Source organism: Dermochelys coriacea, chromosome 1 (assembly GCF_009764565.3).
Source record: "Dermochelys coriacea isolate rDerCor1 chromosome 1, rDerCor1.pri.v4, whole genome shotgun sequence".
In the NCBI taxonomy this organism is placed as follows: domain Eukaryota; kingdom Metazoa; phylum Chordata; order Testudines; family Dermochelyidae; genus Dermochelys; species Dermochelys coriacea.
The window spans coordinates 260,138,974-260,151,450 of NC_050068.2; the positions used below are offsets into that span (position 1 = coordinate 260,138,974).

The window sequence follows — 12,477 nt, forward strand, 5'->3', positions numbered from 1 at the left end:
TCCTCCTCTTCCTACTCCTCCCCCTCCCTTCCTCCTCCTTCCCCTCCTCCTCTTCCTACTCCTCCCCCCTTCTCCTCCCCCTCTTTCCCCTCCTCCTCCTCTCCTCCCCCCTCCTCCTCCCCCCTCCCCCTACTCCTCTTCCCCCTCCCCTACTCCTCTTCCCTCCCCTCCTCCTCCTCTCCTCCCCCCTCCTCCTCCCCCCTCCCCCTACTCCTCTTCCCCCTCCCCCTACTCCTCTTCCCCCTCCTCCTCCTCCTCCTCCTCCCCCCTTCCTCCTCTTCCTACTCCTCCCCCTCCCTTCCTCCTCCTTCCCCTCCTCCTCTTCCTACTCCTCCCCCCTTCTCCTCCCCCTCTTTCCCCTCCTCCTCCTCTCCTCCCCCCTCCTCCTCCCCCCTCCCCCTACTCCTCTTCCCCCTCCCCCTACTCCTCTTCCTCCTCCTCCTCCTCCTCCTCCCCCCTTCCTCCTCTTCCTACTCCTCCCCCTCCTCTTCTTCCTCCTCCCCCTCCCTTCCTCCTCCTTCCCCTCCTCCTCTTCCTACTCCTCCCCCCTCCTCCTCCCCCTCTTTCCCCTCCTCCTCCTCTCCTCCCCCCTCCCCCTACTCCTCTTCCCCCTCCCCCTCCCTTCCTCCTCCTTCTCCTTCTCCTCTTCCTACTCCTCCTCCTCCCCCTCCTCCCCGTCCCTTCCTCCTCCTCCCCCCTTCCTCCTCTTCCTACTCCTCCCCCTCCTCCTCTTCCTCCTCCCCCTCCCTTCCTCCTCCTTCCCCTTCCTCCTCTTCCTACTCCTCCCCCTCCTCCTCTTCCTCCTCCCCCTCCCTCCTCCTCTCCCCCTCCTCCTCCCCTTCTTCCCCCTCCTCCCCTTCCTCCTCCTCTTCCTACTCCTCCCCCTTCCCCTACTCCTCTCCTCCTTCTCCTCTTCCTACTCCTCCCCCCTCCTCCTCCCCCTCCTCCTCTCCTCCCCCTCTTCCCCCTCCTCCTCCTCTCCTCCCCCCTCCCCCTCCCCCTCCCTTCCTCCTCCTTCCCCTACTCCTCTCCTCCTCCTCTTCCTACTCCTCCTCCTCCCCCTCCTCTTTTAGTTTTTGACTGATCAGTTTCTCTGCAACAGCATCGATGTCAATGCTGTCAGCACTGCTCTCCTCTTGGTGGGACACTGCTGCCGGGCTGCCATATGCAGCACTGGGCCTGACGCCCCCAGCCAGCTACCCTCAAGCCAGAACCCCGGCAACAGAGGGAAGAGGTGACAGGGTGCCTGATGGCAACTGGGGGTGTTGGGAAAGGCTCCTTTTTTCTTAATACCTTGCCTCTAGACGATAACACATGCATAGATGTGTGTGCGTGTGCGCGCGTGTGTGTGCATGTGCGCGCGTGTGTGTGTGTGTGCATGTGTATTCTCTTCAACAGGGAACCTCCACCCAGACACACACACTCCAGCCCTCAGGGATTTAGACACTCCTTTGGAGAGCCCCGTGGCACCAGCCAGTGCTGTTGGGCGGACCCCTACATTAATCCTTTCCTGTTTAATGCAAAATGAGGGAGGGGAGAAGAGGGAAAAACCCACGCTGTGTTCCTGGGCCTTTCTGTTCCTGTGGCAGTTTTTCCAAGGCTTCCTTGGAACCGAGAGGGTCCCCCCACGGCGATGGTCCCCACGTGTCTGTTTCCTGTGCTCCAGTGAGAGAAACATCACAGATGCACACTTGACCCTGGGTGCTGGCAATCACCCCGCCCCTTCCTTCCCCTACCCTGGAGATCCTGTCTGATTACTCTCCTCCTTTCCAAGCCCATGGGCTTCTGTCTTCCTTCCCCTTCTTCAGTTTTTCCTGTCCCTGGTGCCACCTCTGGGCATCTCCTGGAGCCATTTGCTCCTTTTTATCATTTGTGATCTTAATTTGTTGAGGCATGAAATGCTGATTTAGGGCCATTTCCACAAACATAGGACTAACAGATTCTTTCTATTGCTCCCACCTTCCCTCTCTTGTCTCTCCCTGCCTCCTCTTTCCTTTTAAATTCTCTCTTTCCTCACCATTTCTGTTTTCTTTCTCTGCATTCCTTATTTTATTTTTCTCCTTTTTCTATCTGTTTCCTCTGCTTCTTCCTTCTCCGTTCCTGTTTCTGTCTCTCCCTCCCTCCCTGCTTTTCCATTGCTTCTATTCTTTCCCCCACTTTTCTTCCTAATTCCCTTTGTTTCTCTTCCCTCTCTCTTCTATCTTCTCTCTCCCCCCCCTCCCCCATTGAAGAGGCGCAGCGCTTGCCGTATTATGCCACCTACTGCTCTGTCCGCCTCCTCATCCATTCGGTTTGCACCAGCCACTACTTGGACATCTTCATCACCTTCATCATCTGCCTCAACGTCGTCACCATGTCCCTGGAGCACTACAACCAGCCAGTGGTGAGTGAGTTCAAGGGACCAAACCCTGCCCCTACCTCCCTCTCTTTCTTTTCCCCATCTCATTTTCCATAACAAAAGAGACTTGACTCTTTCCCTTCCAAGCAGTCAAACACATAAGGGGTCACTAGGTTATAAGTAAAACTTAGCAGCCATTAGAGATTGACTTGGAAGAGCAGCATCTTCCAGCATGCTTTGCAGAGGGGGGTCAAATCGCAACCCAAAGGAAATCTCTATATATTCTGTAACCTTTTCTAACCTCTATCTTCCTCAAACCTATCCCCTCTCCAATGCTTCCTCCTCATTCCTTATCCTGGCAACCCCACGTGCTCGAAGCACTAACCAGCGACTGTGTAATTTCACTACAGCTGCCAGTGTCGTGATCCACCATGATAGATGGTAGAGGAGGGTCCACGTGAAAACTGTCATGCAAAATTCTGCAAGATAGGTTGATAGAGGGAATTAGTTCTTTCCACTGTCATGTGGATGACCCACATTTAGCCTCGTGGTCTCCTTCTCTTTGTAGTTTCCCTTGGGCCCCAGCAGAGGGTGGCATACTGCCCCGGGGAGCTAGTGCTTTGTACTGCTAGATGAATCAGATTTCAGTTTCTCAGCAGCCACCCCCGAACCTCAGTGGAATGAGTTGGGAGTGCTACAGGGGCTGGCCCATCCAATCCTTGGATAGCTGAAGAGAGCCCCTCACCCAGTCACCCTCATTCCACAAGAGAAGCAGTGTGGACAGACTCTGAAGAGAGTCTGACCTAGTTTCTTTCAGCTGGAAGAAGGGTGATCACAACAGAAGGTCTTGAGGGTTGGGAAAGATCAATATTTGGTGGGGGGGAATTGGAAATCCTCAATATTTATTGACAGGGTTATAGACACGTGCGGGAGAGGGGAAATGTGAGCTGGAAAAGGGGCTTTCTCCCTCTATCTGAAAGCACCACACTTTCTGCTATGTTTGTCCAGAAGCATGCAGTTCCAGGGAGCCCCTTTACATCTCCAGGAAGCCCTTGGTAAACGCCTGAGGGGTTTGAGGTGACAAATCTGATTTCAGAGCTGGAGCTGGTTGTATTTGAAGTGACCAGGGCTGTGACTTGTCTATTGTTGCTCAGATTCACTGCCAAGTTTTTCCTTTAGGTCCAGCTTATCTTTCTTGTTGGCTGTTTAATTTTGTTACTGTTTATCTTGTGTTCCTGAACTGCCCCCTGGTCCTGCCCTGGATTCCTCACAGTGTTTCCTATATCCCCTATTTGTTCTGCAAAAGTTAGCATCCCTTGTCCCTTCTCACCCACACATCACATCTTGGACAAGTCAATTATCTTTCCTGTGTCTCAGTTTCTTCATCTGTGCAATAGGGATAAGCACACCCATTTCCTCACAGGCATATGGTGAGGCTTCCCTAATCAGTTCTTGCGAAGTGCTTTTAGATTTCCAGGTAAAAGGTGCTGTAGACATGCTACATACAATTAATAGAAACCCTCTGGTGGCAGTGGCACCAATTCAGATATTTCTTTGGGGGAGGGCTAATTCCAGTTCCTGCCCGCTCCGCGAGGTCACATTCAGCCAGGGAGTCTCCCTTCTCTGTACAAAGGGGGCACCCATGTCAAATTTCAGTAGTATTGCGACCACGCAGCCGGAGGGACATTCCACTGCTCCAGGAGCCACATTAGTGATTTAGTATGGAGCCACTGCTTAAAAGTGAGCAGTCCAGGGCCCGTGGAACTTTGAGTAAGTCTAAACACTTTGGGCGGGGATGGTATTCACCTCCACAGCCCTCCCTAGCTGGTGCCACTGTTTGATGGAGAACAGGGACCTTACACAGGAGAACCAGGGCTGTGGAGTAGTGGGCGGAAGCTTGCTAAATACCCACCTAGTCCCAAACCAGAGACATGGGGTTTCCCCTTACTGCAGATAGCAACAGATTATTTGCTCTGACGCACTCTCCCTGCCTGACGCATTCCCTGTAGATTTATGGAAGCCATTTATAGGGTAACACCTGGGTGATGTCCCATGAACCTGATGCTGCTGATGTCAGAGATGCTGGGTGATGATGCTTTGTTAACCCTATGCACACCACCGCCCTTCCCCAGGCCTGCCCATTCTCTTGAGCCGTGGCTAGGCAGAGCAGCAGGTATCCTGAGAGCCCCTTGGCATGAGAGTGCAGTGTGGTGGCTGCTGTCCTTGGTAAGTCTGTGCCAGTATTCAAGTAGTTGCAACCCAGGATTTGACAGCCCCCTTCTGCCTCCACGATTCCTGACCAGTCAAGCAGGCTGGAACTCAGTGACTTCTCAAGCACGTCTGTAGTTAATGCCTCTCACTCTCCACCTCTCTCAGCATCTCTTTCCATCCACAGTCTCTTGAGACTGCCCTGAAGTACTGCAACTACATGTTCACCACAGTCTTTGTGCTGGAGGCGGTTCTGAAGCTGGTGGCATTTGGACTGCGGCGATTCTTCAAAGACAGGTGAGCAGTAGGGCACGCAGGTCTTCCGATGAGGCAGTGAAGTTTGGGGAGGGATCTGTATCTGCAGTGGAATCCTAGAGCATGGAGGCCTCAACTTCTTCCTTGTTCAGGGTAGCAGAGATCTTACTAGTTTCACCTTAAACACACTGGAGCAATAATGGGTTAATGAGAGTTATCCAGTGCTTCCTCTTGATGGAGTCTGCTGATTGGTCCAGGAAGCAGAGCAGAGGGGAGTAGAATAAATGACATCCAGTTGTATTAGGCTCTAACTGTCACAGCGAGGCCTCCGATTCACTGATTTGGAGAATTTTATTTTACTTTATATTTAAAATGTAATGAATTCACATTCCCCTGTCAGTCACACTGGAAAGCTCCATTCTTCCTTATTCTTTTATTTTTTTAAGGTGGAACCAGCTGGACCTGGCCATTGTGCTGCTGTCGGTCATGGGCATCACGCTGGAGGAGATTGAAATCAACGCAGCTCTCCCCATCAACCCCACTATCATCCGCATCATGAGGGTGCTGCGCATTGCCCGGGGTGAGAGAGACACTGGAGGGAGACGTGGGGCACAGACACCGCTGGGTGGGACAGAATTCACTGGGTGCTGCCTGTGATGCCAGTTCACCAATTGGCTTCTCATATCTGTAATCTTGAATGGTCATGGAAACTCAGGGCTTGTTTACAAGAGCAGTTATTCTGGAATAGCTATTCCAGATTAACTCCATGTGTGGATGCTCTTATTCTGGAATTAAGACTGCCTTATTCTGAATTGGCTTAATCCATTTTGGATTAAGTTTATTCAGAACAAAGCACTCTTATTCCAGAATAAGAGCATTCACACATTGAGTTTAATCAGAAATAGTTAATCCATCACTTTATTCCTGATTGATTTTCATGTGTAGACAATCCCTTAGGCTGTCTCCCGATTGCCCTCAACTTGACATTTAGACACACCTTTGTCCAGGAGACCAGTAGTGGCTTTTGCTTTGTGAGAGGGACCAAAACGATTGGCAGATTTTGTGAGAAACAAATTCTTTCTTCTTTTCTTTTGTAATGCAAATGTTGCTGTAATTTTTACAGAAAAGACCAAGGGCCTGTATGGTTTGCACTGGGGAGGATAGATTTACAGTGATGAGGGTGAATACTTGCCAAGCTGCATTTGCAAAAAGGAGAGGAAGGAGGGAATGAAATGGGTGTAGAAGGATATGGAATTGGAGTAGGAGAGATTGGTGATGTGTGGTGTTGGGAAAGGGAGGGCCAGTGTTCAGGATGTGTGGGGATAGGATGGAAGGAACCAGAGTGGCATGGAATGAGAGAGAAGGGGTTGTTAGTATGCAGAGGGATAAGTTAGAATGGAAGGGACCATGGGGCGGACGTGGAGGTGCGGCGTGGAAGGAAAATGGCCAGTTGGAGGAGGAGAGAGAGGTTGGTGGATCAGTTTTACAACGGAGGAGAACGATAGAACACTCGCATGGTGTGCCCCATCCAGTTGTCCTGGCATATTGGAAGCAGATTTCTCTCCTTGAATCCCAGCACTGAATGACACTTTTGTTTTGGTTCTGGTACCAGTGCTGAAGCTACTGAAGATGGCGACAGGGATGCGGGCGTTACTGGACACAGTTGTGCAAGCTCTACCACAGGTAAAAGAAACCAGCTACAAGAAAGATGCCCCTTTTGTGCACCAGTCTTTCCATTAGTTCATTTGCCTGAGCGTGCCTAGAATCAGAGAGACGGTGTCTGCTGAGGTCTTTAAGATAGTGGCACGATGTGCCAGAGGGTCGTGCTCATGTGGATATGTCAACCACAGGGTTATATTCATTTCTTTCTGGCCTTGTCTGCTCACGACTTTATCCCCCCATGGTGTTACTGAATAAAGCAATGCTCCATTCCTGGGTGAGAGCTGCTTTATTTTTGGCTACCCCTTCCCCCTTACTGCTGTCACTTTCCTCACACTCATTTGCCATGAGGATGGAGAGCAAACCATGACCATTTTAGGGAGAAAGCTGATGTTCAGGTATTTCTTCTGTTTCCCTCTCATTCTTTCCCAGTTGTTCTCCCTTTCCACTGTCCTCTTCCATGCTGTGCTTGTTTCATTTTTGCCACCACCTGCTTGCTTGCTTTCCATTTGCCCTCTTCTCCTCCTTGGTCTGCAAGTGATTTTGAGCCTCTCATCCCCTAAGAAGCAGTGACATTTCCTGTGGTGGCTTGTACAGCATGCAGCTAAATGCTTCCTGAAAGGCAGCTAGACAGAAGGATTTCACGAGCTGTGAGTGGCAGCTGTTTTGGAATGAGTTATTCATGCACCACCTCATGCAGGCATCAGGCCCGCTGAGAGAAGCCCCTGTGATGGATGAGCAGCCAGAGAAACAGTTCTCTTCTCTTATGGATCCTCCAGAGAGACGTGTTAAGAAAGGAATAATGGCGCCAAGTAGCTCTATTGATCATAGATCAGATCATTCCTCTGGCAGGCCCAGAGCAGACAGTAATCTTATCGGATATTGAAATGCACAGGCATTTGTCAGCTGATTTATCAGGTAACACACCAGTGTTCGTGAATGAGGCCGGGCTGAAAATCAATCTGGGGACAGCACAAGCAGTTACACAAGGAACTTAATTCTGATATTTTTGTCACTAAACCATATCCATCTGAATTAAAGAGAATCACCTGGCACAAGAATGAGATGGAAACACAGTTTCCAGTCTTCACTGAATTCTGGGCTTCATCTGACTTTCCTCTATTTATTGAGATTCTTTATTTATCACAGTAGCAGTGAGGGGCCCCAACTGAGACCAGGGCCCTATTATGCTAGATGCTTTTATAGAATCATAGAGATATAGGGCTGGAAGTTACTTCGAGAGGTCATCCTGTCCAGTCCCGTGTGCTGAGGCAGGACCAAGGAAACATAGAGCAACCCTGACAGGTGTTTGTCTAACCTATTCTAAAACCTTCCAATGACGGGGGTTCTGCAACCTTCCTTGGTAACCTCTTCCAGTTCTTAACTACCCTGGTAGTTAGAAAGTTTTTCCTAATATCTAATTTAAATCTCCCTGCTGCAGATTAAACTGATTACTAGTCCTACCTTCAGTGGACATGGAGAACAAGTGGTCACCATTCTTTTTATAACAGCCCTTAACATATCTGAAGACTGTTATCAGGTCCCCGCCCCCATCTTCTTTTCTCAAGACTAAACATGCCCCGTTGTTTTTTAACCTTTTCTCATGGGTCAGATTTTCTAAACCTTTTATCATTTTTGTATAAGATGCAGAGTAAGAGACAGTCCCTGCCTCAAAGAGTTTACAGTCTAAATAAACAAAGTCAGTGCTATTATCTCCATTTTACAGATAGGGAAACTGAGCCACAGAGCAGCAGTAAATTGCTTAGGGTCACCTAGAGATTCTGGGGCAGAGCTGAGAATTGAACCCAGATCTTCTGAATCCCAAGGCAGCACCTTGGTTACAAGGTCACCATTCTTCCATGCTTAATAAATCCTGAGTTTTTCACATTATTTCACCAAAGAACCTCACTGCTAAGCAAGAGTTCTTAATATCTGCCCCTGCACACACACACACCCCTATTAAAAGGAGGTCCCCCCTTGCAAAGAGTACTGGGTCAAGGAATTTCCAATAGGAATTTATGGCACTGAAGGAGTCTGTAAACAGGACCTTCCTATCTGATGGTCCTTGGTTCTGTAATAGGAAAGGTTGACTTCATTTAATAAAGTTACATTATGGAGGCATCAAAAATGACTCCACAGTCAAGATTGTGTTAAAATGTGCTTTTAAGGCAATACTAAAACCCCTCTGTCTCACATTTAAATGATTGAATTTAGTCTCCATATTTTCTTTTACACACTAACTCTTCAGGGGACAATTGAATTATCCATAATACTACTTTTCTCCAAGCTTTATTAACATTGGCAGAATAAGTGTTTTAAAACAATCTCTCCTTTCCCTGGCACTCTGTTCTCCTCTAGACCTTTCTCTTTATATTACTAGAGCAGAGAGTCATCAATGGTTTTGACTTGCTAATGGCATGGAAGGCTTCTCTGGCTGCCCTGTTTGAATCCCCTGTCTATCTTTGTTACTCTGCAACCATTCTGAAAAGTGGATAAAGATGTAATTTTAAAAAAAATCCCTTTTGGAAATTTATCCCTGAGCATCTCAGCTTTTTTCAGCTCCCTGTGGCTAGAACCCTCCCCTCCCCACAGTCAATGTGTATGCACAGGTTTCAGAGTAGCAGCCATGTTAGTCTGTATTCGCAAAAAAGAAAAGGAGTACTTGTGGCACCTTAGAGACTAACAAATTTATTTGAGCATAAGCTTTCGTGAGCTACAGCTCACTTCATCGGATGCAAGCGCACACACACATGTGCTGGCATCTCACACCAAGGCTGCTTTCCACATTTTTAAATGTAACCAGATCAGAGTTACTCCCCTCCTTCATCAGCCCCTCACTTAGTTCAGCCCACAGAGCTACCAGCTGGCGTCAGCTACTTTCCTTTTCTGCTGCGGCCCAGTCTGTCTTCTGGACACACCGACCTGTTCCTCACACTCCTCTCTGCAGGCAATGGAGCCAGGATTTGGAGAGGCAAGCAGAGATACTGGGGAGGGATAACAGGGGAGTGCTTTCCCCTGGTACTGCTGGCACAACTTCCATGGTGCACCAGACAGCAGCCCCATGGAAACCCTGCAAGTGCAATAGCTGGGGGCATAGAAATTGGGCTGTCTCCCACAGGCTACGGGCTCCTTCCATTCCAAGCTCCTCATACACAGGCCTAGTTCCCTACTTGAGTCCCTGCAGTCTCTCTCCTCCCTTGTTCCCCTACCACCACACACATCAGGAGGGCCTGGTTCATTCCTTCTGCCCCCTGCCGCATGCCCACTCCCACGGTGCTCGCTGATAGACCTGCTCTCACCCTCTTCTGCCCCCACATTTGACTAGCATCTTGACTCCCACAATGCAGCAGGCAGCAGCACTGAGGGGGAGCTGGGCAGCTGGGGAGGGGGGGCTCTCCGGGGTAAAATTTTACTCTCGACTCATACTTTGTCCTGTGCGATAGGCTTCACCACTCCATATGTGCCTAAATGTGATTATCTTCATCTCTCTGGGCTTGAAGTCTGAGGGGTGGGATTGTGAGGAACTGGATGACCAGCTATAGGCTACAAATGAAAGGAGCCATGGTGGCTGTGAGTGGTTTTGAAGGTTATGATGTTTGGGTAGGAAGGCCTGGGGAGATGAGGTTACTGTGAGCACGACTGGTGGCTTCACTGGTGACTTCCTGGGTTCTGATTGGTTGCGTGCATGAAGTTCCGAAAGGTTTTGGAGTGGAAATATTTGATGGTGGTCTGTTGTTGCTGCTAGAGTGATGATAGCTGGCTTGGCCTGGTGTGATTCCGTCTCACCTGGCTTGGCTTGGGTTAACCTGAGATGGTTCGGTTTGGTTTCAGGTGGGGAACCTCGGACTGCTCTTCATGCTTCTCTTTTTCATCTACGCTGCTCTAGGAGTGGAACTCTTTGGGAAGCTGGGTAAGTTTCACGCGTGCCGTGCTCTTGGGTGAGCCACAGAATGGAAAAAAAAACAAACCGGCAGTTTCCCATGTTGCAGCAAGCCCAGCTCTAATTTAATGAAAGGGCTGGGTATTCTGATGACCTTTAACCTCCTCTCTGGGTATTTGCTATGATAGGAATTTCCACCTTTCCAAAAAACCTGTCTCGGAATGAGAGAGTTAGATGGCTTTCTCTCATTCTTAAATCTTTGCTTTCCATGCACTGCCTCAGCAAATCAGCTCCTCTCTGTCCCAGTTCCAGCCAAATGGCTGCAGGAAAGACTCAGGGAAGTTCATGCACTCCTCTGGTCCATGTTGACATGAATCAATGGGCAAAACTTTTAGCCAAGTACATGAAGAGGGGCAGGGAATCTTCTTTCACACCAAGAGGATTAGGCCCTTGATCAAGTGACTACTGCTGGGTGTTCTGGGGGTAGCATTTTACCACTCTTACTAGTATGCCGAGTATGTCTGGCTCACATGCACTTGCTATGCTGCTGACTGTAGCAGGAAAATCCTCAAAATCCCTTCATTTTAATGGATGGTGCCAGCACAGCAAGCTTGCAGGCATGGATCGGCAGCCATGGGGTAAAGGAGAACTATGTTTTGGACCACTAAGTATGCTGAGAGACATCCCTGGGAAATGAGTTATGCTGTTTGATATCCTGGGCTTGGGGTAATCATTCTGATACTGCAAGACAATGTCCAACCATTGGTCATTACTGTCATGGACCTAGCCTATGGGACTATAGACTGGAGCCATTGAGTGCAGACTTCTGGATGTGAAGCTAATAATCTCAGAGTGGAATGGTCACAGGGAGTCTTATTCTGAGTCCCTGGCACACTCTGAGAGCTAGGAATCAATCCACTGCACAATTATAAATCCCTTCTTTTGCAGTGTGCAATGACGAGAACCCCTGTGAGGGCATGAGCCGCCATGCCACCTTTGAGAACTTTGGGATGGCCTTCCTCACGCTCTTCCAGGTCTCCACTGGCGACAACTGGAATGGAATCATGAAGGTAACATGGGCCTCAGAGGAGGAAACGTCTCTGTTCTAATGAAAGAGAAATTCTACGCTGGAGTGGGAGGGGTCAGCACTGCTTAGAACTGTCAGTGACTCGGACATGGGTGGCCATGTTTAGGGGTTAGAGCGGTCGTCAGACCCAGAGTAAAAGGCCCAATGCCAGAGCCAAGGGTCACAGCCGGAGTCAAGAGTCAGAGCCCAGGGTCAAAACTGGTTTACCTGGAGTGAGGCTAGATAGGAGCAGGGCTGGGTCCAAGACAGAAGCTATTGCAGCCAGGGGCAAATACTTAAAGCAGCAGCTGCTGCTGGGTTTAAGACCAGTCTGCTGACTCTTCCAGTCAATCAGACAGTGTAACCTATTAGGCAATCTACTACAGGCCAGCTGCACCCATTAGGGGTCCTGCAGACTGGATCTGTTGCAGGCCCTGTTTTCTGACAGGAACTGTTTTTACAGGAGCTAGATGATGAGGAAATGTAGATGCTGGCTTGCCAGTTCAGACCACTGGCTCATCTAGTCCAGGATTCTACTTCCTGCCAGATTAGATCAGACCATTGGCCCATTTAGTCTTGCAGGCAGCTGGCTGAGAGAAGTGCAAACTCTCTCCTCAAGGAGTAGGACAACAGTGTGGCCATGCTGAGAAGGGAGATTCACTGACATCACCACCATAGCCCCTTCTCCGAGGCTGAGTGTGGGGGGGTGCATTTGGTATGACACACACCTGGAGCTGCAATGGGAGTGGCTTGTGATTTAGAAACCTCAGGCAGATACGTTTTCTCCTCCATGTTCAAATCATGTTGCTCCAAATTAAATAGCTCACAAGGATTCAAGGAGGGGAAATGGACGATTCTTTGGACATGGGTAGTGTCTTTGGGAGATGATGGGGATTAGGCACCTAGTTGCAGTGACGCTTGCTCACACTTGCAGGATTAAAATGATTACATTTGTGGGTCTGGAAGGAATTTTCTCCCTAGGCCTACGGGGAAGAGCACACCTGTTTCTGGAGCACTGGGCAGAGACTGTCAAATGTGATGGTCTTCCTGTGATTGCCGGGGACACTGGGC

The 12,477-nt window shown here is 49.5% G+C and overlaps 1 protein-coding gene across 1 annotated transcript in view; it reads left to right on the forward strand.

Moving 5' to 3' along the window:
- Nucleotides 1-12,477, forward strand: part of CACNA1I (calcium voltage-gated channel subunit alpha1 I) — a 127,363-nt gene that overhangs the window by 100,822 nt on the left and 14,064 nt on the right. Inside the window, exons 24-29 of the mRNA XM_043501920.1 lie at nt 2,232-2,383; nt 4,734-4,843; nt 5,248-5,381; nt 6,414-6,484; nt 10,292-10,370; nt 11,289-11,410. Of these exons, the coding sequence (XP_043357855.1) occupies nt 2,232-2,383; nt 4,734-4,843; nt 5,248-5,381; nt 6,414-6,484; nt 10,292-10,370; nt 11,289-11,410 (668 nt within the window). The remainder of the gene's footprint in view (nt 1-2,231; nt 2,384-4,733; nt 4,844-5,247; nt 5,382-6,413; nt 6,485-10,291; nt 10,371-11,288; nt 11,411-12,477) is intronic.